Source organism: Crocuta crocuta, unplaced genomic scaffold (genome assembly GCF_008692635.1).
Source record: "Crocuta crocuta isolate KB4526 unplaced genomic scaffold, BGI_CrCroc_1.0 scaffold276, whole genome shotgun sequence".
NCBI lineage: Eukaryota > Metazoa > Chordata > Mammalia > Carnivora > Hyaenidae > Crocuta > Crocuta crocuta.
In genome coordinates, this window is record NW_027531270.1 from 1,031,128 (window position 1) to 1,054,235 (window position 23,108).

The following is a 23,108-nucleotide window of genomic DNA, read 5'->3' on the forward strand; positions in this document are numbered from 1 at the left end:
ATCACTATTAAATAGTAACTCCTTACAGATGGTGGTGTTGTAAATTTTGACTAATACAGATATTTATTAAAAGCTTTGTTTACCATTATAATTATGCTACACAAAAATTTGCTGTATGTGTGCTTAACTTTCATACATACTCCTAGAGAACTGTTTCTAAAGATCTAGCTAAATAAACTCATACCTAAATGAAAAAGCTCAAGAGTAACTAAAATGGGATTAGATTAACTTTAATATGACAGTCACCTAAAATATTAGAAACTAAATTATATTACACTTCTAAGTTCACCTTAGTAATTTTTAAGAGAAACAGGAAAATGTGAAAGCTTGCTTACTTATTCATTCATTCATTCATTTATTTTTAGAGAGAGAGCACGAGTGGGGAGAGGGGCAAAGAGAGAGAGAGAAAGAGAGAGAGAGAGAGAATGAATCTCAAGCAAGCTCCACCCTCAGCATGGATCCTGACACAGGGCTGATCCCAATCCTGGGATCATGACCTGACCCTAAATCAAGAGTTGGACGCTCAACTGACTAAGCTGCCCAGTCACCCCAAAAGCTTTTAAATTTGTACCCAGAACCCTTAATAAAATTTGAAGAATCTAGATTACAAACTAAGGGTGCTTATGTGGCTCAGTCAGTTAAGCATCCAACTTGGGCTCAGGTCATGATCTCACAGTTTGTGGGTTCGAGCCCCATGTTGGGCTTCCTGTTGTCAGTGTGGAGCCTGCCTCAGATCTTCTTTCTCCCTCTTTCTCTGCCCCTCCGCTATTTGTTCTCTCTCTCTCTCAAAATAAATAAACAAATTTAAAAAATAGACACAGGTAGGTAGATATGAAGAGATATAAATATAGGCAACTCACTGATAGAAATATGATACCAAATATATATTTCCTCAGTAAAGGTTAGGATAAATTAAGATATAGTTTATATTGAATGGTACAGAGAAATAATGTTTAATGTTGTTTGCAGTCCTTTTCAATTGGGCATATTGGCAAGTAAAGAAGATAAATCATCAGATGATAATCATTCGTGAATTCAAAATTACTTTTGAGATTTTTTTTTTCTCCTTTCAGAGACTTTCATCTCTAAAATATATTTTTCCTGACACCCCTTATTCTTGTCACTGAAGTTGGAGAAATGGGTAGAATGTCTCAGAAATACAGTAGTGATGAGGCAGTGATGAGGCAGTATCTAATGGGAACAATGAGAGTAATCTGGCTCAATCTGTATTCAGTTCAGTTAAGCTATCTGTCACGTGCCCACCAGTTCTAAAGCTAGATACCGAGGTGACATGGTACAAGCTAAAGGCAGAAATATTACAATATTTACTATATTCCAAAGGGGGAAATATTTACATTGTCACTTTTCTTCTTTAATACTTTTACATCAGAACATAGACAGAATTTTAAATTGAAAATATATAAGTCTAAAAATGCATGAATTTTACGTATAACTCCAACACTCCACCCTGGTTCACTTCAACTCTGTGCTTGAGGGATCAGGAGAAAGTTGAGAAAGTAAGTGTATCAAGACAGAAGAGGGAGGGGTATGAGATAGGGCATGTTATGTGTTACTGTGTGCACGTGTGTTTATGTGTTGTTAGAGAGGCAGAGGGGCTTACCGGATGGGTGGGGGAACCATTAAGAGAGTTGGACCTTTGTCCAAAATGCAGAGATAAAGGATAATAATAAACAATAAGGATAATAATAATAGCTCTGATACTGTTCCTTATCCCTCTCAGTTGCCTGAAGAAGAGAAGTTTTTAAGCTTGTTGGCGTGTCCTACAAAATCCCCTATATTGACCTAGCTAGCTTATTTCTTAGATGACTTTGCTCCTGAGTTGGTCATCAGAAAGTTAATGGTGAGAACAGCAATATCAGCACTTGACACAATACTTGCACATAATACATGCTAAGTAAATATTTGTTCAACAAACATGTTATTGACTGCTTATAAGGCAGCTGATTTTCCATCTACTTAAGTGAGAGTGACAATGTTATTCTTCTAGATCTACACATGTATAACTGGAGATATTATTTTAAGGAGTTAGGTTTGGTTACCTATTGTTTTAAGTATTTCTGAACCTATACTCCAAAACAAAGGGAGTATTTTTTTCCATATACTGTCTTTACCTCATTCTTTTTTTTAATGTTTTTATTTCAGAGAGAGAGAGAGAGAGCGTGATCAGGGGAGGGTCAGAGAGAGAGGGAGATGCAGAATCTGAAGCAGGCTCCATGCTCTGAGCTAGCTGTCAGCACAGAGCCCGACGCGGGGCTCGAACCCACAAACCACGAGATCGTGACCTGAGCCAAAGTCAACCATTTAACTGACTGAGCCACCCAGGCTCCCCTTTACCTCATTCTTAAATCAAGATTATACTAGCTTCATGAAATGAGTCAGGCAGCTTCCCTCCTTTTTATATTTTCAGCACCAGATTATTTGGATAAGATGGTTCATTGAAAATTTACAAAAGTTACCTGTGAAGCCTTCAGGCCCTGGGTCTTGGAATGGGAAACAGGGCAGGAAGCAGTAACTCAACAGGTTTATCTGTACTTGATGTTGTCTATCACCACAAATAGACTCTGCCATCACCCTGATGCAGCCCACATCCATCCCTTTGCAATGCTGGACACCTGCACAGGTTTCTGTGATTTGGAAGATTACTGGGAACTACTTGCACACATTTTCCCAGCTTGCAACAAAGGGGAAGAAAAGAAGTTAGAAGGTCTCTCCCAATATATTCCCTAATAGCAGCAGCTTGGGCAGTTTCTTCCTCTACCAGATCGTCACTGCTTTCTCTGTCCCCCAAGGGTTTAGCATAGCCCGTTATTTTTAGCTCTTCAGTTCTTAAATCCAGGATGGATTTCTCTATCATGTTCCAGCAGCAATAGTTAATTTTATGTGAATTATATTTATATGAACTGCAAGCTTACTATGTGTCAGGAATTTAAAAATACATCTTCTGTAATTCTCACAATTATACTATGAAATAAGGCACTATTATTTAATATGTCTATACTTTTAATATTAGGAAATGAGACAGAATTATAATTCACTGAAGGTAACACAGGTAATAATATCAGAATAGAGACAAAATCAGATATGACCTAAATCCAGAAACATTTAGTGTGATCAGTTGTGTACATGACACAGGAATGGATGTAAAATGTAATGGTCTTAGATAACTCGAGATAGTCTGTATGCAAGATATAGACTCCAGTTTCAATACAGTTGTTCTTTGGAGTACTAGAGAATATCCTGCAATGGCAAAGAGCACAGGGCTTACTCATTTCCCCCTTTGGAGGCTGGGATGTCTGTTTCTCAGAGCTCTTCTGAACACATCTTCTCAGATCCTCACAAGGCCCCTTGACTGAATTGCTGGAGTATTCACATAAGATTTAGCTACATGTCCTCACTTAAAGACTGACTCCTAAGAGTTGCCAGAAATGTAGGAGAATAGGCACTCTCTCTGTACATTCCCTCTGTGTGCCACCAACAATGTCAGTTTTTTCTTTCATCCCTGACCAGGAACCGGATGTTTCTCTCCAAGTCCCATTATCATTCTTATTTTTCTTTCGTCTGTTTTCTCTTCATCTGTTGAGTATTATTCAAAGATATAATCTATATTGGAGGAGACTGTATTATCCTTGGCCATTGGAAATAAAGTATGTGAAGTTAGCACACTTAGGGTAAAGCACAGCAATCAATGAAATACTGTGAAGGGCTAGTAGACAAGAGAAAAACTTGGGAGAATTGCACCAGAAAAAGAAGATGGCAAAGGGGACACTAGGTCTTTTGTCATGGTTCAGTAGAAGCTGAGCTGCGTATATAGAATAGACCCCTTCCCCTGATAATGACATTGTAACTAGAGGTGTAGTTTTCCCATAGATTTTGCTTTAATCTAAATGAACCAACTCCCTACATTACTGTACAGAGAGGCTTTGATTTTTCTCTTTAGGTATTTCCTAGAGCTGTGTTCCCAAACTAGAATTTTTAGACCACAGAACATCATTAATTCTTGTTTTCAGTTTTGCTTTGTGGACTTAATCTACATATAAACGATATATTATTAATTTTTAACCAGTGTTTTATGTTTGATACAAAAGAATAGTACTATGTTTTATTCACAGATTATATTTGCATGCTATTTATCAGAGATGAAACACTGGGTGACATAGATCATTGGTCTGACTTATTTGAAGTATGTTAGGAGTCTTTTATTTTGGTCCTCTGCATTTGCGTATTTTAAAATTTGCATTTTATTTGGTCCTCTGCAGGAGCATGGAAATACATATAAGGGTAAACATTACAGGAATTTCACATAGTGAGTTTTCTATATATGTTAGGTTTCTGGTAAACTCTGCACACAGATTTTTCCACTTCAGACATCTGCCTGAAAAATGAACATTGTGTGGGCTTTTTTTTTTTTTTCTTGTCACTATGGATATTTTGGAGTAATGGAAGAGTAATCAAAGAGTATTTGTCCTTGAATGTTTGGCTGCCTTTCGCAGGGGTATTAAAATGTTAAGACTCAACTGTTTATCCAGTAGATGGCACTCTCAGTCCTTGGGTCCCAAGTTCACAAATTAATGACTGTGTCTTTGCATTGGTTAAAGATCATAACAGAATCCATGCCACTGACGTCTTACATGCTGTTTGGTATCTTACTACACAACCAATTCCAGGCCACTCAACTGTGATTAATGATCACGGATCAGCAAGTGATTCAGGTACTTATTAAGTATATCTGTGCTTCATTATTANTATCAGTTTAATACTTTTTAAAACTTTCTATTACTTTCGTTTTCTCTTCTCAGATTCTGACAGTGGGTTTACACATGGACATATGGGATATGTATTCTCAAAAACCTATAATGTGCCTGATGATAAATATGGATGTCTCTCTGGAAATATCCCTGCCTTAGAGTTAATGGCACTGTATGTAGCTGCAGCCATGCATGATTATGATCACCCAGGAAGGACTAATGCTTTCCTGGTTGCAACTAGTGCTCCTCAGGTAAATCTTTCCATTTTGATTAAAGAAATAATTTAATTTAGAGATTTTTCCAAAGGAATTGTATTTTATAAATTTGACTTATAATAGGGACCAAATGAGTTTGAGCCAAGCTATATTTATCCCTAGGAAAAAATTCTTAGAGACCAAGCTAATTTTAAAAATATATCATGTTTGTTCCAAGTTATTAATGGCAGGCATGCAACTTTATTTCCCATGGGACTCCCTTCTTAGTTTTTTAAAGAAGAAAAACTAGTTGAATTCATATTAATGAACCTTCTCGGTAAAGAAAATCAACCCTTACCACAGTCTCTTTTTGAAAAGATTAGAGACCTCAGTCTTTCTTGGACTTTTAACAATGTGGGGCTTCTTTGTATATAAATCCCATTCATTTGAAATCTATTTCTTATAACAACCATGATTCTTATGACATTCCTATTTAGGATTTAAGCACCAACCTATTTCATTCATTTGAAGGAATTTTTTTACCTGAACATAGTATTTCAGAAACAATAACTTTAAAGAAGTTTGTCTTCATATATATTTAAATATAAGTCAAAAAGTAATCCCTGAGTATCTCAGCATCTCCTTTGAAATGATTACGTCAGTCAGTTTTTCCTTGATTTAATTAGCTGGATCCATGTTACTACGCATTCTGAGATCCTCTTTTTCCGTCTAGAGGATCTAGAAGACAATCTGGTCGATTAGTTTTTTTTCCTTGTTTGCCTTTTGTCCTTTACCCAACCCCCATCCATTTCCACCTGTCATATAGACTAGACTAGAATTTTCCTCTAATGAATATGTAATAAAAATATCCTGATATGTATTTCCCTGACTACTTACTTTAAACTTATTCCAGCATGTCCTTCTTACACCAGAATTATTTTCCCTAAAGATGGGCAAATCATTTTGACAGCACCATTTATCATTCATATTTTCCGACACATGTGTGCATTTTCACTTAGTTCAATGTCAGTTTTCATGTGCTTAGTCTCTCCTTTTGATCCTTATGCCTTTTTACCCTGTTTGTCATCTGTCTGCCACACTAATCTTCAAGCAGTTTTTAGGCAACTTCCTCTTCTTTTGCCGTATCCCTCAGCATTATTAGAGAATTCCAAGCAAGTAGATACTTATTATATACCTTCAATTACTAGTTGAAGGGTGATATTTTCTATGGCTGCTTGTGAGGTGAGAATATTTTAAATTCTGAGCTTCTCAGGGATTCCATTACTATTTATTAGTTATATGTGTTTAAGAAAAGGTAATTCTTATTCCTGAGGCAGAAAGTAATTGAGTTACCTCGTAGGGATTTTAGTGTATTTGGATTGTTTTAATAGTTAAATTCCTGTGCAGAGAAATCTGATAAAAGCTAACTCTAAGCCCCTCATTTGCAAGAGTTTAGAATAAAGTTTCAAGGAAATGAACTTCATCTGACATAAAAGGAAATTTAACCAAGCAAAGTAACCATCGGTCAATGTAATTACAATATATAATTCTTAATAACCAACAGTCACAAGATAACATTTCTGTGTTCTGTGAAAAACGAGAATCCTGAAAGCCTTGCATATTCTTGTGTATTTTTAATTTTTTTTTTTTTAATTTAAAGTTGAACCCTTCAGTCTCTTACTTATTTGCCTAGGCGGTGCTCTATAATGATCGTTCAGTTTTGGAGAATCATCACGCAGCTGCTGCATGGAATCTTTTCATGTCCCGGCCAGAGTACAACTTCTTAGTTAACCTTGACCATGTGGAATTTAAGCATTTTCGTTTCCTTGTCATTGAAGCAATTTTGGCCACTGACTTGAAGAAACACTTTGATTTTGTAGCCAAATTTAATGCCAAGGTAACTAGATTTGTACCAGTCTCCATTTTATGACCATATTGAAAGATGTTATGGAATCAAAGTGTGGAACAAAATTCATTGCTCTCACCTCTTATATGTCAAATGTGAAAATAAAATTCAATAAAATGATTAACCAGAAGAAGATATATAGACCTTGATCCGAATCTAGATATCTGAGAAGTTGTGGTGCTGTTTATATATATATTACATTTTGTGCTGCAGAGAAATAAAAATCTCACCATAATTGAGTTTTTCTTTGATTTAATTTGCTCTCATCACTGTGGTCTACTAACATAAATTATCTGGCTGTAGAAAAGGTCAAAACCCCAAAACAAAATTTCATACTTCAAATATAAACACCAAATTTAACTTAAGAAAATGTCTTATCATTTGTAGCTACATATATTTACTGATATTTGGTAATATATGCTTATTTATTTATTTAGAGAGCACAAGCAGGGGCGAGGGGCAAAGGGAAAAATAGGGATAATCTTAAGCAGGCTCCATGCTCAACATGGAGCCCAACACAGGGCTCAGTCCCACAGCCCTGGGCTCATGACCTGAGCAAAAATTGAGTCAGATGCTCAATCAACTGAGCCACTCAGGTGCCTTTTTTTTTTATTTATTTCTTTGTTTGTTTATTTATTATTCATTTTAATTTATAGCCTCATATATATATATGCTAATTTTAAATAGCATTATTTTCAGTTCAATAATTAATAATTATTTTATCCATCATTTATTATTTTAGTTTTCCAATAAGCTAATTTATTATGTAAGCCAATAACATTATTTTAAATAGCTAAGAAGTTCCTTATTTTTTGGTATTCTAATCTTTGCACGATAGGAAGATAATAAATATTGCTTATTCTTCAGTTCAACTTTTGCTTTCATTGAGACAAAACACGTTTTAACTTTGCCCCTCAAACAGGTAAATGATGATGTTGGAATAGATTGGACCAATGAAAATGATCGTCTACTGGTTTGTCAAATGTGTATAAAGTTGGCTGATATCAATGGGCCAGCTAAATGTAAAGAGCTCCATCTCCAGTGGACAGAGGGTATCGTCAATGAATTTTATGAACAGGTAACTAACTTAACTGTTTATCTGAATCCTACTTAGGCTGCTCATAAATTCACAAAAGCTTCCAAAAGCAGTAAAAGTGTGATCAGTCACTTTCATATTCATACTAACATGAGAAAATGCACTGACTAAAAACATAAAGTTTTTCGCAAGTATTGTGGAGTGTAGGAGGGCAAAGGAGAAGATACTGAGATAATGAAATGACCTAATGAAACATTAGGAAGACCATTGACATATTGGGTTTTTTTTTTAATAAATTGATTGTAATATAAGGTAATTTATATTTATATGGATGAATGTATATCAGATTAAGTTCATTTACTTTTTTTAAATGTTTATTTTGAGAGAGAGAAAGAGCAGGAGTTGGGGAGGGGCAGAGAGAGGAGAGAAAGAGAAAGGGACATCTCTGCGATGTCAGCACAGAGCCTGACACAGGGCTCAGTCTCATGAGCCGTGAGAGTATGACCTGACCTCGAACCAAGAATCAGACACTTAACCCACTGAGCCACCCAGTCACCCCAAGTTCATTTACTTTTAATAGTCAATAACAGCAGCATATGAAAAAGCTTTAAAAATAGATATTTTATTTGACATGATAACATGAGAATAAACGCACTACCAAAAAACCTACCACAAACACATAAACATGGAGTGATCTTTCCCATATTATTATACGCTGATCAGATTATACCTGAAACTTCGTTTTGAGTACTATGATCTACTCTATTAAGAGGAATGTGTAGACAGTGGAGCATGGGTAAAGGACAGGTATCAGTGACATAAAAGGAAATGAAAGAAGTGAAGATCATTACCCTGAGAGAAAATGGAGGTGATGTAATAACTGTCTTCAGACACTTAAAAGACTGACATGCAAATTTAGTATTAAGTGATCATACATTGTAGAGATTAAAGAAGATAAATTATCACTTAACATAGGATCAGATTTTTAAGAAACATGAGATTTCTTTTTGCTTTCCTAAAAATGAATATAACTGTCTATAGAAGATATAGTAAGATTGATTTCAAGACAACGGGAGAAAAAATTTGTGTTATGAAGGAATCCAGAAATAAGTAATAAATTGCCTGGTATCATTGGACATATTTAAGAGGGATTATAAAGAATTTTATAGGTTTAAGAGGTTTTATACACAGGACTCCTATATAGAATAAAAAGTTTGTACTTTCTAGAATATAATGTATTGACTTTTCTAGAAATGAGATTAATTCATAATCAATCCCCAAATATTGAAATACAAAAAAATGAAAAGGATAATTTATAATCATTCTACATAGGTATAACCATTGTTGGTATTTCAGTATTATTTCCTTCATTAATTTTGCTAGATGACTAATAGTTTACAGTCTGTTTTATTTTTCCAGAAAGATTTGAAGTAGTTCAAAATAAAACACACAGTAGTACTGATAGTCATATTGACAAATAAGACTTTTAGAGACCATATAATCACAGAAGATATAATTCAACCAAAAGTTGGGATAAGGTAGCACTTCTACTTGAGCAATGAATTATACTAAGATTTCTGGTACCCAAGTCAAGAAAAAAAAAAAAAGAAAACATGATAGATTATGTATTTGTTGGATAATTATTCCCAGCATTGCATTTTAAAGTACACTTATATTCTCATTTAAAAAGGAATGATATGTAATAAGAAGTACCATTTACTGTTACAGACCATTTCTTCTATTTCCTTTCAGTCAAAAGCCAAAACCTCAGGATCACAAAAGTGATAAATAGCAACGTAGCATTTCTGCAAGGATCTTAGTAATTTGAGTAGAATCTTCTTTTAGCAGTCAAGCAAAAGAGGGAGTTCACACATGAATGTCTGGGTTCTTACATAATTGCAAATTTTAGATGCCAAGTAATGTTGACTTTACTAGTATTTTAAACTTTCCATGTCATATTCTGGTTAACTATTCATGCTAAATTCCTATTTCCAGGGTGATGAAGAGGCCAGCCTTGGGTTACCAATAAGCCCCTTCATGGACCGTTCTGCTCCTCAGTTGGCCAATCTTCAGGAATCCTTCATCTCTCACATTGTGGGTCCTCTGTGCAACTCCTATGATTCAGCAGGACTAATGCCGGGGAAATGGGTGGAAGACAGTGATGAGTCAGGAGATACTGACGACCCAGAAGAAGAGGAAGAGGAGGAAGCACCAAATGAAGAGGAAACCTGTGAAAATAATGAAGCTCCAAGTAAGTTTTATAAAACCTATTTCTAATTTGTTTTTCCTAGGATTGGTTGTTTTTTTACATAAGTTCAGATAAATTTTATGCTTATACATGGTTTGTGTCCAGATATCATCTGCATCTGATTGTGGATAACCTCCCTTCTCTAATGTCATAATAGTAGCAACTATAGACTGTGGAATCTATTATAATGTTCATACAAAGATACATTCTCTATTATGAAGTAAAAAGAAATGAAGTGGTTGAAGCCTGTTCTTCAGAGTATCTTAATGATTTAGAGATGAAAGGAATTTGACATACCATATAGAGCAACCATAGACTTTTGTTGGCTTAGTTCAAGGAAGGCCATGTGAAGTGGTAAGAGGTAGTTATCACTCATTCATGTAACACATTTTTATTAAGCATGAGCGGTATGCCAGGCATTCTTCCAGGTACTGAAGATAGAGCCATGAGCAAATCAGACAAAATATAAATCCTTGCCCATTTAGACTTTTTGTCCAGTGCAGTCAGTAGACACTAAGCAGGACAAGTCACTAAATCTTTAATACATGAGGTACTGATAAATGCTCGAGTTNAAAAGAAGGGGGATATGAAATATTGCCGAGAAAGGTTAAAATTTTAGATAAGGTAGCCACAGATGGTCTAAATAAGAAAGACATTTAAAAAAAACTGAAAGAAGTAAGGGAGTGATCCATGGAAGTTGAAGTGGAAAAGGCGTTCCAAGAAGAGAGAGAAGCAGGCTGTGAAAACATCCTGACATTGGCATTGGCTGGGTGTTCAAGGAGCATCAGGAGAGCTGGGGTGGCTAAGACAGGAAAGGGGCTGAGGAGGGGGCAGCAGGAGAGAGGCAAATGATGTAGGGTTTGAAGGTAGGGCACTGTAGGTCATAGTATGGAGTTAGGCTTTTATTTACTCTGAGTAAGGTGGGAAGCCCTGAGAGATTTTCTGCAGAAGAGTTAGCTGATTCAGCTTATATTTTAAATTGATTACTTCACCTGCTGTATTGAGAACACTCTTGCATCTGAGGTGGGAGCAAGGGGAAGAAGAAGCTGTTGAAATTATACAAGTGAGAAATGACTATGGCTTTGAACCAGGCAAAGTAGTGGCTTTAGTGACAATGAAAAGTATTCACATCTGGTCATTGATTTGGAGCACACATGTAGCCAACCTAATCCATTTTAACTCACCAGATTACAAAAAGGCATTAGCTTTACTCATGTCTTGAAATACGCTCTGCTACTTCTCCTGTCATAGGGAGAAGGCCAAAAAAGCATAATTAGTAAAATCCATAACCCTTACAGTAACATGACACAAATAGTGTTATTATGTTCATGAAAACACAGTATGTGGTTTTACCTCTGCCTTCATAAAGGAAATACAGTGTTAATAGTTTTCAAAGCCCTTACCCAAAATATTACCAAAAAAAAACATTCTGATCATTTATTCCCATATTTTAGCACAGTCAGGAAAATTCATGACTCAGTTCATCTTGGCCATCTAGTAAATATAGTCTAATATGGGTATTGACCCATTTTGCCCTCATGTAAGTACTCTATTGTAGGCTTGCAAAATAGAGATAGAGAAATCTTCACAAACTATAAACTGATGAGACAGAGTTTTGCAAATTTGGCTCTAGATTAAATTTTTGCTTCAGTTCTGTCCTACTTTTTAACCTTGCTGCAGAATGAGGTGAAAATCAAAAGTTGTTTTCCTTCAGTATTTCTATCATCAGAGAAATTATATTTTATTTCTCTGGTGCTTAAAAAAGGTTTCCATTAGCAATTTTGGGCAAATCTTGAGATTTGGAAGTTGGAGCCAAGACTTGGGATTCATGGCTTATGTTTTCATTTGTTCATTTAATAAACACGTATTGTTTTTTGTTTTTTAACTTCAGAGAGCCAGAAGGTAGTTTGCTGTTGAAGGACAGGGCATTTTGTTTTGTTTTGTTTTTTGGTTTGTTTCCACCNGTCACCTTAGACTCTTAGAAAAACTTTGTTCCCATGGGCCCTCACTGATTGCTATTTGAACTCAAACACATTGAAAACATATACACATAAAACAGGCATCAAGAATTGAAGAACACAGGCCAGGAGATTTAACAGGCTCAACTTGTCAACATTGGCTTTACCAGCAAATGCGACAACCAGATATTCAATTACTTTTCATTCTGTAGGGTTAAGTTGCCATACTGACTTCCAGATTCTGATGTGTTACTCTCCAAACCCAGAATTCCTCACTTCTAATTCGGCTGCTATAGAATCCGAGTAATTTTAATTTCATAATCAGATTGAGATGGTTAACTTGATTGAGCCTGAAAGTTAGGCTTCAGAAAAAATTTAGATTAAATATGCACTGATAATTTCAGCAATTTGCAAAACTTGGAGATGTCCCAGGAAACACAGAATTAAATGTTTCAATATGGTATCCTAGGGAAAGAAGGCTTTTTCCCAACCTCATAATTAAATCTGAAAGATTCCTACAGCGAACTAAGAGGTTTCTAATGAAGTACTAAGCTGCATTTAGAATTTGAGCAATGAAAGGCTCTTTGTTCTCATTTCAAAAGGTTCCAGTGCTGAACAATTTGGCTCCCAATACAGGCATGTTTTAGACCACCTGCAGACTCTAATCTACGCAAATGTATTTGGTACAAACTTTCTTCTACGTCACCGTATTCAGTTCAAATCCAGAGAGGTTTATTGCTAATGTTTAACAGCATTAATAAGAGAACAGCTGTTCTCATGGGGGCTGCCCTGAAAGGAAAAGGAGAAAAATCAAGCTTTTGTTACCTTCATCCCTTTGAATACACTGCCATGAATGTGTATAACTTTGAGATGGAGTAATCACCTTGGGCAGTAGTGTTTTCCTATAACCGTGATTCAAATCTGTCCTTCAGCCAATGCTCATCTGTAACTTTCTTGATTCAAAGGAGTAGGTTCAAAAGTATATTGACGTTGAAAAATTCCTCAACAGAAGCCAATTTGTACTTAAGTATAATAAAAGCAAAGTAGAAACAAACAAGTAGATGGCTTTGGTAGAAGAGTAACTTTATAAATTTGCCTTGAAAAGTCTAATGTAGTAATATATTGATTTTTATAGAAATAATTCAGATTTTTAAAAATTTTAGTGTACACACACATACACACGCATATACATATGCACACATAGAGTCTTTGTTAAGAAATGTTTAGTTGAAGAAATTGATGTCGTGCTCCAGGAACCCATGACTTCTGCCTTTGTGCCTGCCCCTCATTCTGCCTGGAATGCTGCCAACACCTTCACCTAGAGTATTCTCAAAATTTACCTCAGGTAAATTTTCTCAAAATCTCACCTCAGGTGTCCTGTTCTTTGAAAAAAAAAAAATCTTACCTATCCCCTCACAACCTGAGTCTCTTGTGTTGCCATGGTTTTAATGTATCAGAGAGAAATTGCACTACATACCCGTTAAAAATGTCAAGGAAGGCTTTGTTCAGAACTATTGCAATAAGGGAGAGAAATTAAATTCAACCCCATTGAAACTAAGGCAGGAGAAATTTTAAGCATCAGCTAATGAAAAAGTACTTTAGGACCTTAGAGGGAAGTTGGCCAATGTCATTGAGCCATCTGTGTTTGCTAATTGGTACTTACTGAAGTTAGGCACCTTCCCTCCCATGAAGACTGAAAGTTAGGGCCCCTGTTTATCCTGATTATTTCATTTCAAAAGAATCAATGCCCATGTACTTGAGGAAGGAGTTCCTGGCTTATAAAACTGGCTAGAAACCGGGAGAAGATTTATCTGTATTACAAAAGAGCACAGAAAGTATCTGCACTTTCAAGTTTTATAAAGTAAATGCTATAATAAAAAGCAGGTTAGAGACATACTAATCTGGAAGAAACTGGTCTAAAATGTAGTCAAGCTAAGGGGGACATCAAAACCATCTTAGTCATATGCATACATCTGTCATAAAACATAGTGTATATATTTCATTTTTTTGTCATCTTAGCTCTTTCTTCTGTAAACATTAAACTCCTTTAAGGCAAGCTCTTGGACTAATTGGTCTTTGTGTATATAGCATCCAGAAAATTGCTTGTCAATTAGTAGGTGGTCAGTATAAATTTGATTGATGGGTTCATCTCATAAATAAAATAATACAGTAAATCATTTTTTAAACTCTTATGACTCAGCCTATACCCATTCCCACAGTTATTCAATTTAATAATTTTCTTATGTGTCTGTATGGTTCAAAAGTAATTCAAGATAATGTCCTTTTTTTTGAACTGTATTTTGAAATTGATCTTATCCTGTAAAACAATTGTTTGTGGTATATTTTTAAATTTTTTAAATGTTTTATTTATTTCTGAGACAGAGAGAGAGCATGAGCAGGGGAGGGTCAGAGAGAGAGGGAGATACAGAATCTGAAGCAGGCTCCAGGCTCTGAGCTAGCTGTCAGCACAGAGCCCGATGCGGGGCTTGAAGCCATGAACCGTGAGATCATAACCTGAGCCGAAGTCGATGCTTAACAAACTGAGCCACCCAGGTGCCCCTGTTTGTGGTATATTATAATAAAACTGTTGAAGGAATCACTAGTACTTCCAAAAAATTTTGATGGATGGCCTCCAAAAGATCTAGTTCCTTTGGCACATCTCATAGCTAACGGGTTTTTTTTTCCCCCTATTCTTACTTTTTTTTTCTTCTTTTTTCCTCCCAGATTATACATTGTAAATCATTACTACTTCATTAAGTAAACCCAAATATCCCTGCTGATATTTCTGGTAACTTGTACCGTTAACTCTTTAATGTAGTCCCAATGAGATCAGAATTTCCTGAGGACCACTTTTTCATATCATTGTCATTTTTATTGCTTATCACCTCTTCATCATTTACTTGGATCTGTATAACAGAAACTAGAAAAATTATGAATTTGATTCCTCTAGTAAACGCTTAATAAAGTCTAGAGCTTTGTGAATATACACAACAAAAGGAGAGACCGGCTTCTGTACATAGGGAAGTTTACAATCTAATAGGGGATCTTAGCCTAATTTCTAAATTCTTGGCCTAAGTCTAAAATGGTCACTCAGATGAAGGTACTGAAGTTATGTTCTGGCCACAAACAGACCCTTTTCTAAACTCAAGTCCAGATCCTACTTTACCTCTGCACTTGAAGGTCTTCCAGACATTTCATGTTCAATATCTCCCTCAAATATCCTCACCTAACATTGCCTTTCCCAGTATATCTTATGACCAACTACTCAATGGCTCAGGGAAGACAGATCAAGGCTGTCTTTGATTCCTCTCTCTTCTTTTTTCCCTATACCTAATCAGTTGCCAAAGTCCTGTTGATTAAACCTCACAAATGCATCTCACATTTATCTACTTCTCTTCATTTCCACTACTTTAATCCTAGCTCAAGCCACGGTCATCATGCCATGTTCTCTCAGATGAGTCATTTTTTTTCTCTTTCTGCCACCTTTAAAAGGTTTTGTAAGACTCAGTGTGGCTGTACCTACCTTTTCACTCTCTCCACTAGAGTAAAAGCTCCATGCTGGCAGTCATTACATCTATCAGTGAATGACCAGAACCTACCATACTTGGTACATATTAGGTGCCTAATAAATAGATAAGGAATTGGAAGACTAAATAGTGAATTATGGTATCAATTCAAAATTCTTTAAAATGTCTTATGTTTCATCTGCCAAAATTGAGCGTATGTGCTTCCTCAAACAAGAGATGCAATTCTGTGAAAATTGTCTTTAGGACTTCCATATTGAACACACAAAATGTCTTGGTCACCAAGACAGTGTAATTTATTGACTTATCAAATGCATATTTGCTGAGCCTTGTTCTGTATAAGATATGTACTGGTCTTTACAAGGCTTCCTAAAAGAAGCTATAGTCTGGTAGAGGGGCTAATGCCTAGAATATATGAGAATAAGACAAGTGCCCTAAAGAATGCATTATTGGGGCGCCTGGGTGGCTCAGTGGGCTAAGTGTCCAACTCTTGATTTTGGCTCAGGTCATGATCTCATGGTTTTGTGAGTTCAAGCCCCATGTCAGGCTCTGTGCTATCCGTGCTACGGATCCTTCTTGGGATTGTCCCTCTTCCTCCCCCCCCACCCCCTGCCCTTCCCCTACTTGTGCTGTCTCTACCTCAAAATTAATAAATAAACTTTAAAAATTTTTTAAAATAAAAAGAATGCATGCTATTGAGGATATTATTTTTGTTACAAGTGACAAGACTCCAGTAAAGTGCGTATATACAAAAGGAAAAATTACTAGTTCGGTTCAACAGAATGTTGAACTTACTTGCACCTGCTCTTGTCTCTGAGTCACCTGCCTGACAGCTTGATCTTTCTTTCTTCATCAGACTGGAAGTATAGCCAGCTATGTATTTACTTCATTCCAGATAAACAAGCAGAGGAGAAAAGATCCTTAGCCACCATTCTCTGACTCATTCCATGCTGTTGGGAAAATTTCCAGGGGAAGACGCTCATTGACCTGATTTAGGGCACATACATACTCATTGACCAGCTGCTGCAACAGGGCTGTGTTGTGGGAAGGTGGGTGGAGGAGAGTTTGACCACCATTTCTAGAACTATATAATTGAAAGAAGGGATGAGAGTTTCTGATTTTAGATATGCAGTTATCAGAAAAAGATACCATGATAATGAGAAAGGGAAAAAGTGAAAACAATATATACTCTGAGAAGCATACATGGAGTGAAATGAGAGTTTAGAAGAGAGACGAGGAGACAGGGGAGAGATTATTTCTTATAGGAGGAATTCAATAAAATCTGAGTCTTAAAACAATAAATGGGCATGAACTTTCAGGGACTGAGAAGAGCATTTGAGAAGGAGGGCCAGTACCACCTGGAAAGTAGAAGAATTCAGTGTATTTACGGAAGTAGAGACAGAAGCCAGGCTGTGGAAGATGGAAGACTCCAAAGCGTTGTTTGTGCCAGCTTGTGGGAAAACTTTGAGATGACTTGAAAATTAATATTTTAGTCCACATGAAGCAGAACAATGACACTGAGACCATCTTTACAGAGATCACTTGTAGACTTTTGTGGGTTGTATTAGTTGACAAAGTAAAGAACAAGAAGTTCTTCCAGTAGCTTGGGGGGAAAATCTGGAGGATCTGACTCTTGAGAATAATACCAAGATTTAAACAGAACTTTATTGGGCATTACTGGATATTAAATCCGGTTCACCATATGTCTCGATGATTTATTAATGATTGTTGCCGTCTTCCTCTTATTTCCCCACTCTCGAAAGGAACATTATTATGATCTACAAATCAACTGGCATATGTATCTGGTTGGTACTTTAGTTCCTATTAATGATGTGAAAAAAAATAACCACCATGTACTCAGCACACAAATAAGTAATTTGGTGTTTTCTCAGGAAAGAAAACTTTCAAAAGGAGGAAAATCTACTGCCAAATAACTCAGCACCTCCTGCAGAACCACAAGATGTGGAAGAAAGTCATTGAAGAGGAACAGCGGTTGGCGGGCTTAGAGAGTCAGTCCCTGGACCAGTCACCCCAACAGCATTCCTCTGAACAGATCCAGGCCATCAGGGAAGAAGAGGAAGAGAAAGGGAAGCCAAGAGGAGATGAGATCCCAGCCCCGAAGCAAAACCAGTGACAATGGATATAATGAGCTGTGTTTCCCAACAGAGTGACTTGTCACAGACTCTTTTCAAGCCAGCACAACACTTAGACACAACACTGTAGAAATACAAGAAGATGGGCAAACAGCTATTGCATTTGGGAATTCTTCGCGTTTTATGTGTTTATTTTTACAGTGAGGTACATTGTTAAAAACTCTTGCTCGGAGAAGCTTTCACGTTTGCAACACCAGCTTCCAAGGATTTTTTTTTAAGGAAGAAGTATATATGTGTGTGTATATAAGCTCGCACGTAGATACATGTAAAACATATTCACACACATACATCCACATGCACACTGAAAGCCAGGGTTACTGGCTCCACAATTTAGTAACATTCATATTAAGATATATAGTGGTCACTGTGATATAATAAGTTATAAAGGAAAAAATAAAGGAAAACAAATCACAAAGGAAATGGGGCGGCTTAGCAGGGAAACAGTGCAGTGAATGTAGGTTAGCACCTAAGGAGCTTTTGCTCTTTGTACTGACGGATGAAAGTTCCAGAGCATTATTTGAATTCTTCTACATCCTGCCAACGTTTTGTGTGTGTGTGTGTGTGTGTGTGTGTGTGTGTGTGTGTGTGTGTGTGAGAGAGAGAGAGAGAGAGAGAGAGAGGGAGGGAGGGAGAGGGAGAGAGAGGGAGAGGGTGCTTGTATGTATGTGTGTATGTTGACAGATTTTTATGGTTTTAGTCATTCATAGGAGAGCTGCAGCAGATGACTCAGCACATCTGAACAAACAGAAGGCAGTTCACTTTGGAGTGTCTGAGAGGCAGCCATTCCAAATGCCGGCCTCCATTAGCTTCAGTACAGGGCCCTCTGCAGAGGAGGGTATTCACAGGCTGGTGAGAGGGCCACAGGATTGGTACTACTGCTAACACACCACTTGGAGGCACTCTATTGCCAACCTTAAACCTGGAAGACAGGCATTTTCCAATCGACTTGCCTCATGAATGTATAGGAGCTGTTTGTCTGTGAGTATGTCTGTCACGCACGTAAGATCAAATCACCTATTTTTAAGGGGATGGCATTCTTTATACATAAACACTTAAGAAGGAGCTAAAGTCAGATCTTTTAATTAGGTGAGAATTCTGAAAAGTTGCCAGAGAAGACCTGGAGAATTACTCTTCATGGTGATATTCCATGTCTTAAATTGCTGCAAAACGTGTGGTAGAAAAGAAAAAAAAAAGGCAAATGGAAACCCACTGTGGGATATATAGCCAGAGATGAAGCGGGGAAATTGCAACCTAGGGTCTGGTGTTTGCTGACATAGTGAAAGCCTGATTCTTGGCAACTGTTAATTGGCTTTGGGTAGAGAAGGCCCCACTTACAACCTTGTTGTGGCATTCCACGTGCTGTGGGATAAGGTAGCTTCTGTCTGCAGTCTGGCCCATTGTCATGTTTCTTTTGGCAGGGAAAATTACGGAGGGACTTTTGGGGACTGGGCCTATTATTGAAAGTCTTTTTTTTTTTTTTTTTTAATTTGTTCATCTACACTTGTTTATGCTGTGAGCCAAACCTTATTTAAAAAGTTGATACTCACTTTCAATATTTTATTTCATATTATTATATTTGTCATGAATAGTTATCTTGATGTAAATATAAAGATTTTTTTGTTTCTGTAGATAGTAAACTCTTTTTTTAAAAAAAGGGAAAAGGGAAACATTTTTATAAAGTTATATTTTAATCACCATTTTTATACATCGTATCTGTCTCCAAGCCCAGTAAGAGAGTGATGAATCACTTGCACAGAGGTCTAAGGACAGCCACATATCTACCTATTCTAACTTAAATGATAATCTGATAGTTATTTTATGCCAATTAAAGGAGGATGCCACAAAGAATATTTTTTCCCTAGGAACTTTTGCTAACTTTTGAGGCACTTTTGGGTTCAGGTCTCCCAAAGAGAAAGACTTGCTTAACCAATACCGAATTTTTATAATTGGTATCCATTTTTTGCCAGTGTTTTTGGTTATAATTCCTCCTTCAGTACTCTGTATGGAACTGTCTAAATCAGTGAAACGATCTTACCTTCTAACTTAACCTTGATGGTGATTCCTAATTTTTCTTTCCTCTGAAGTCATAGCAAAGAGTGTTTACGTTAAAAATGCCTTTGTTTCTCATAAATGAATTTCTTCCCTTCCAAAGCAGTGATTTCACATTAACCTATGACATTTTTCAGATAAGGCAAAGATACAATCAAAAGCAAACACAATTTCAGGACAGATTTCCCATTAAGTAGGAAAATAAGAGGAAGGATCAAATAGATGCAGACTCTGCTCAAAAAATGAGAATAATTTCATAATTTTGTATTAACACTAGGCCTTTATTCAGGATTTACTGAGTTATTTTCCATTTTCTTAGTAATGTCTACGTGTCTCATGTATGCAAAAATTACTGTGTACAAATACATTTCCCCAGTGACATTAACTGTTTTCCTTCCATTGCAAATAAGAGGGAGAAAAATTATGCTCGTTTACCTCTTGAACCTAATTACTTAACAAAACGATCTTTCCCCTTTCTCCAAAAGCCATACGTCTCTAAAACACATGTGGAACTGAGCGAAAATATAGATTTTGGAGCAAGTAGAGTGACAGCAAAACAGTTGTGAGTCTATAACTGTATATTGGCAGCTGTGTCAAAGCTGGCCAGTCTGACTGCCAGAGCAGGGGTCTTAGCAAACTACCTGGTTTTGTTTATTCTGTTTTAAAGTACATGAAATAATGGTGGCCAATGCACTTAGAACCTCTTCATTCCAGGATTGTGTTCATCAGTCCAGACAGATCATTTTTTTTCTTCAAAAGCAAATTGCTAGGATATCAAAGCTAAAAGTCCATGGAAATAAAACAATAGAAATCAAGTACGACACTTTCATACATATTCAGTACATCCCAAAGGATGACCAGGGACATAAAAAGATATTTTCTGCTGGCGATGTTGTCCCCCTCCTCAGTGAAAGCAGTATTACTGTGTTCACTTCCAACCCCAGAGCTTATTCCCTGGGGTGCCAGTGTGTTTGTTGCAATTTACTACACTTTTATATGAGCCTATTTATAGGTGCCATTTAGAGAAACTCAGGTCTTTCAAATGAAGGAATTTGTAGCCCATTTAGGAAAAAGGATCATTGTACAGACAGCCATGAAACCAATGGGAGGAAAGCTCGGAGCTGGTGACCTTGACGCTAGAGGTTGCTTTCTGTTAAGGAATAGACCAGGGATGAGTGTCATTGGTATCATTTCCAGCATGCTATTAGAATGTCCTTTTCAGGTATCCATCTAAGCCAACCTTTAGGATATCCTTTCCTTGATGAGAACAACACTTTAGCTTTTTTCTATACTATAAAATTTTGTCATTTCTGTAAGATTTGTTTTAGCTCTCAGTAGAAGATGAAGACAGTAGCTCTGTACAGGGAATAGATCTATACCGGTCTTCATCTGACAAGTGAAGGAATGTCCTCATGTCTAAGAAAATACTCATTTTTCTAAAAACAGAATACCCAATTCTGTCTGTTTCATTTTGACAGAATTCCAGAACAAACCCCTAACCATTGCAATCCCAGTAAAACTAAAGAAAAGGGATTGTATGACGTGCAGACTGTTCATATTATGTGTGTGTGCTGTGATTTCCTCATGTCCCCTGCCTCTCTTGATTTGCAATTTCCCTGTGCCCCCTGTCACATGCCCAGAGAACTTTCTTTGAAGGTAAAAGCTGTGCAAAAGGCATGAGACTCAGGCCTATTCTTTGTTTAAATGGTGGAAAAATATAAATTATTTTCTAAGTAATAAAGATATGCAAATTATCATTGTAAATAAAGTCTAAAGTTTGAAATGACTGTTTTACAAAAGTGAACTATTTGTGTGATGAACAATTCCTGACTAGTGAGAAGTGACTGATCAAAAAATCATTTCTCACCTACTCTGGGAGGTATTTTTGGTGCTTCACTGTGAGTATGGGGATCTCCACTGGCCTCACCCTTTTAAAATATTTCTAAAATAATAATGAAAACCACAGTAAGGATCTTACTGTCCTCTCTTCCATCCTAACCCTGAGTCCCATTTAATGCCTTTCCTGGTTTATACACCACGTTAGAAATAAACTGTCTTTTCAAAATGGTAAAAGCCTCCAGTAAAACCAAGTTTTGTAAACTTTCATAGCCTGGGGTAAATCAAGATTCTCCTTATTCTAGAGATTATCAGCTCCTGTATGTGGAAAGAAAATATCAGTAAATTTCAAATGCTCATAGGTCACCTCCAGACCACTGAGACCTAAAATATCTATATACTTTGAAACCAAACTGAGTTTCTTTCATTCACCTTCTCTTCCAACAAGCAGCAAAATACTTTATGATCGTTGTTCTAGGTCATTCATTTCTCTTGTGATTTTTCCATGAAAGGAAACTGAATTTGCTGATACTGTTCATCTGTTTTTCTAATCTGTTCAACAAAATTCTACCATAAGATTAGGAGACCAATTAGCCATTTTAAGTGAGGAGCATTCCAAAATTAAATTACTCTTGGGACCTCTAATCAGGGCAAAATATGAAGTTTTAGGTCCCCTATATTCATATCAGTTTGTTCCTCTAGAAAATACTCAAATTCTTATTGCACGTTTGATTGGGATGAATTAAGTAAACGATAAGCATTGAATTAATTAAACTATAAACCGTGCTTTCAACAGCGGAAATTGAGGTTTGCATGGTGTTTACAATGTTTAGCACTAATTATTCATGATCAGAGAGCGAGAACAGATTTTCCAGCCTATATTATACCCCATGACAATTTGTGTATCACCTCACGCATTTCATTTGTTACAATACTGCTGCTTTACCTTACCTAATGGTGCTTTTACCTTACCTGAAGTGATCTTTATGTTCATACTATCAAATCATTCTAACAACAAGTTAACACTGGTGACAAAAAATAATTGGTCATTTTCCTGCTAAATATGTTTGAAGATCCAAAACTAAACCTTAAAACTTTATTATTTGGTGGAATTACATGTTAACGTCTGCAGATTCAAAAATACTGATCCACCATAAATTATTTTAGTGCAATAAGACTATAAATTATATGGAGTTGTATAGAGATGGAAAACAAAATTGTCTTTTGCTATGTGATTCAGGTTCTAAAATGGGCCCAAGTTTCCTATCTAAAGGTAGCAGATTCTTCTCCATATTCTATTCCTAAGGTTGACTACCTTGACAGGCATTGGTATTCATGGATTTCTGCTTCCCTCAACAGAAGAGAAGCCAACCCTTCTTTTTGATAAATACTGAACATGTACCTGTTCAGAAAAGTTTCCTCATTGCTTCACATCAAG

At 36.5% G+C, this 23,108-nt stretch overlaps 1 protein-coding gene across 1 annotated transcript in view; it reads left to right on the forward strand.

Annotated features, from left to right (window-relative positions):
• Positions 1-18,314, forward strand: part of PDE3A (phosphodiesterase 3A) — a 119,281-nt gene extending 100,967 nt beyond the window's left edge. The window contains exons 10-15 of the mRNA XM_077771161.1: positions 4,617-4,730; positions 4,818-5,017; positions 6,654-6,857; positions 7,789-7,944; positions 9,898-10,153; positions 17,525-18,314. Coding sequence (XP_077627287.1) covers positions 4,617-4,730; positions 4,818-5,017; positions 6,654-6,857; positions 7,789-7,944; positions 9,898-10,153; positions 17,525-17,766 — 1,172 coding nt within the window. The 3' untranslated portion in view covers positions 17,767-18,314. The remainder of the gene's footprint in view (positions 1-4,616; positions 4,731-4,817; positions 5,018-6,653; positions 6,858-7,788; positions 7,945-9,897; positions 10,154-17,524) is intronic.
• The last annotated feature ends 4,794 nt before the right edge of the window (positions 18,315-23,108 follow it).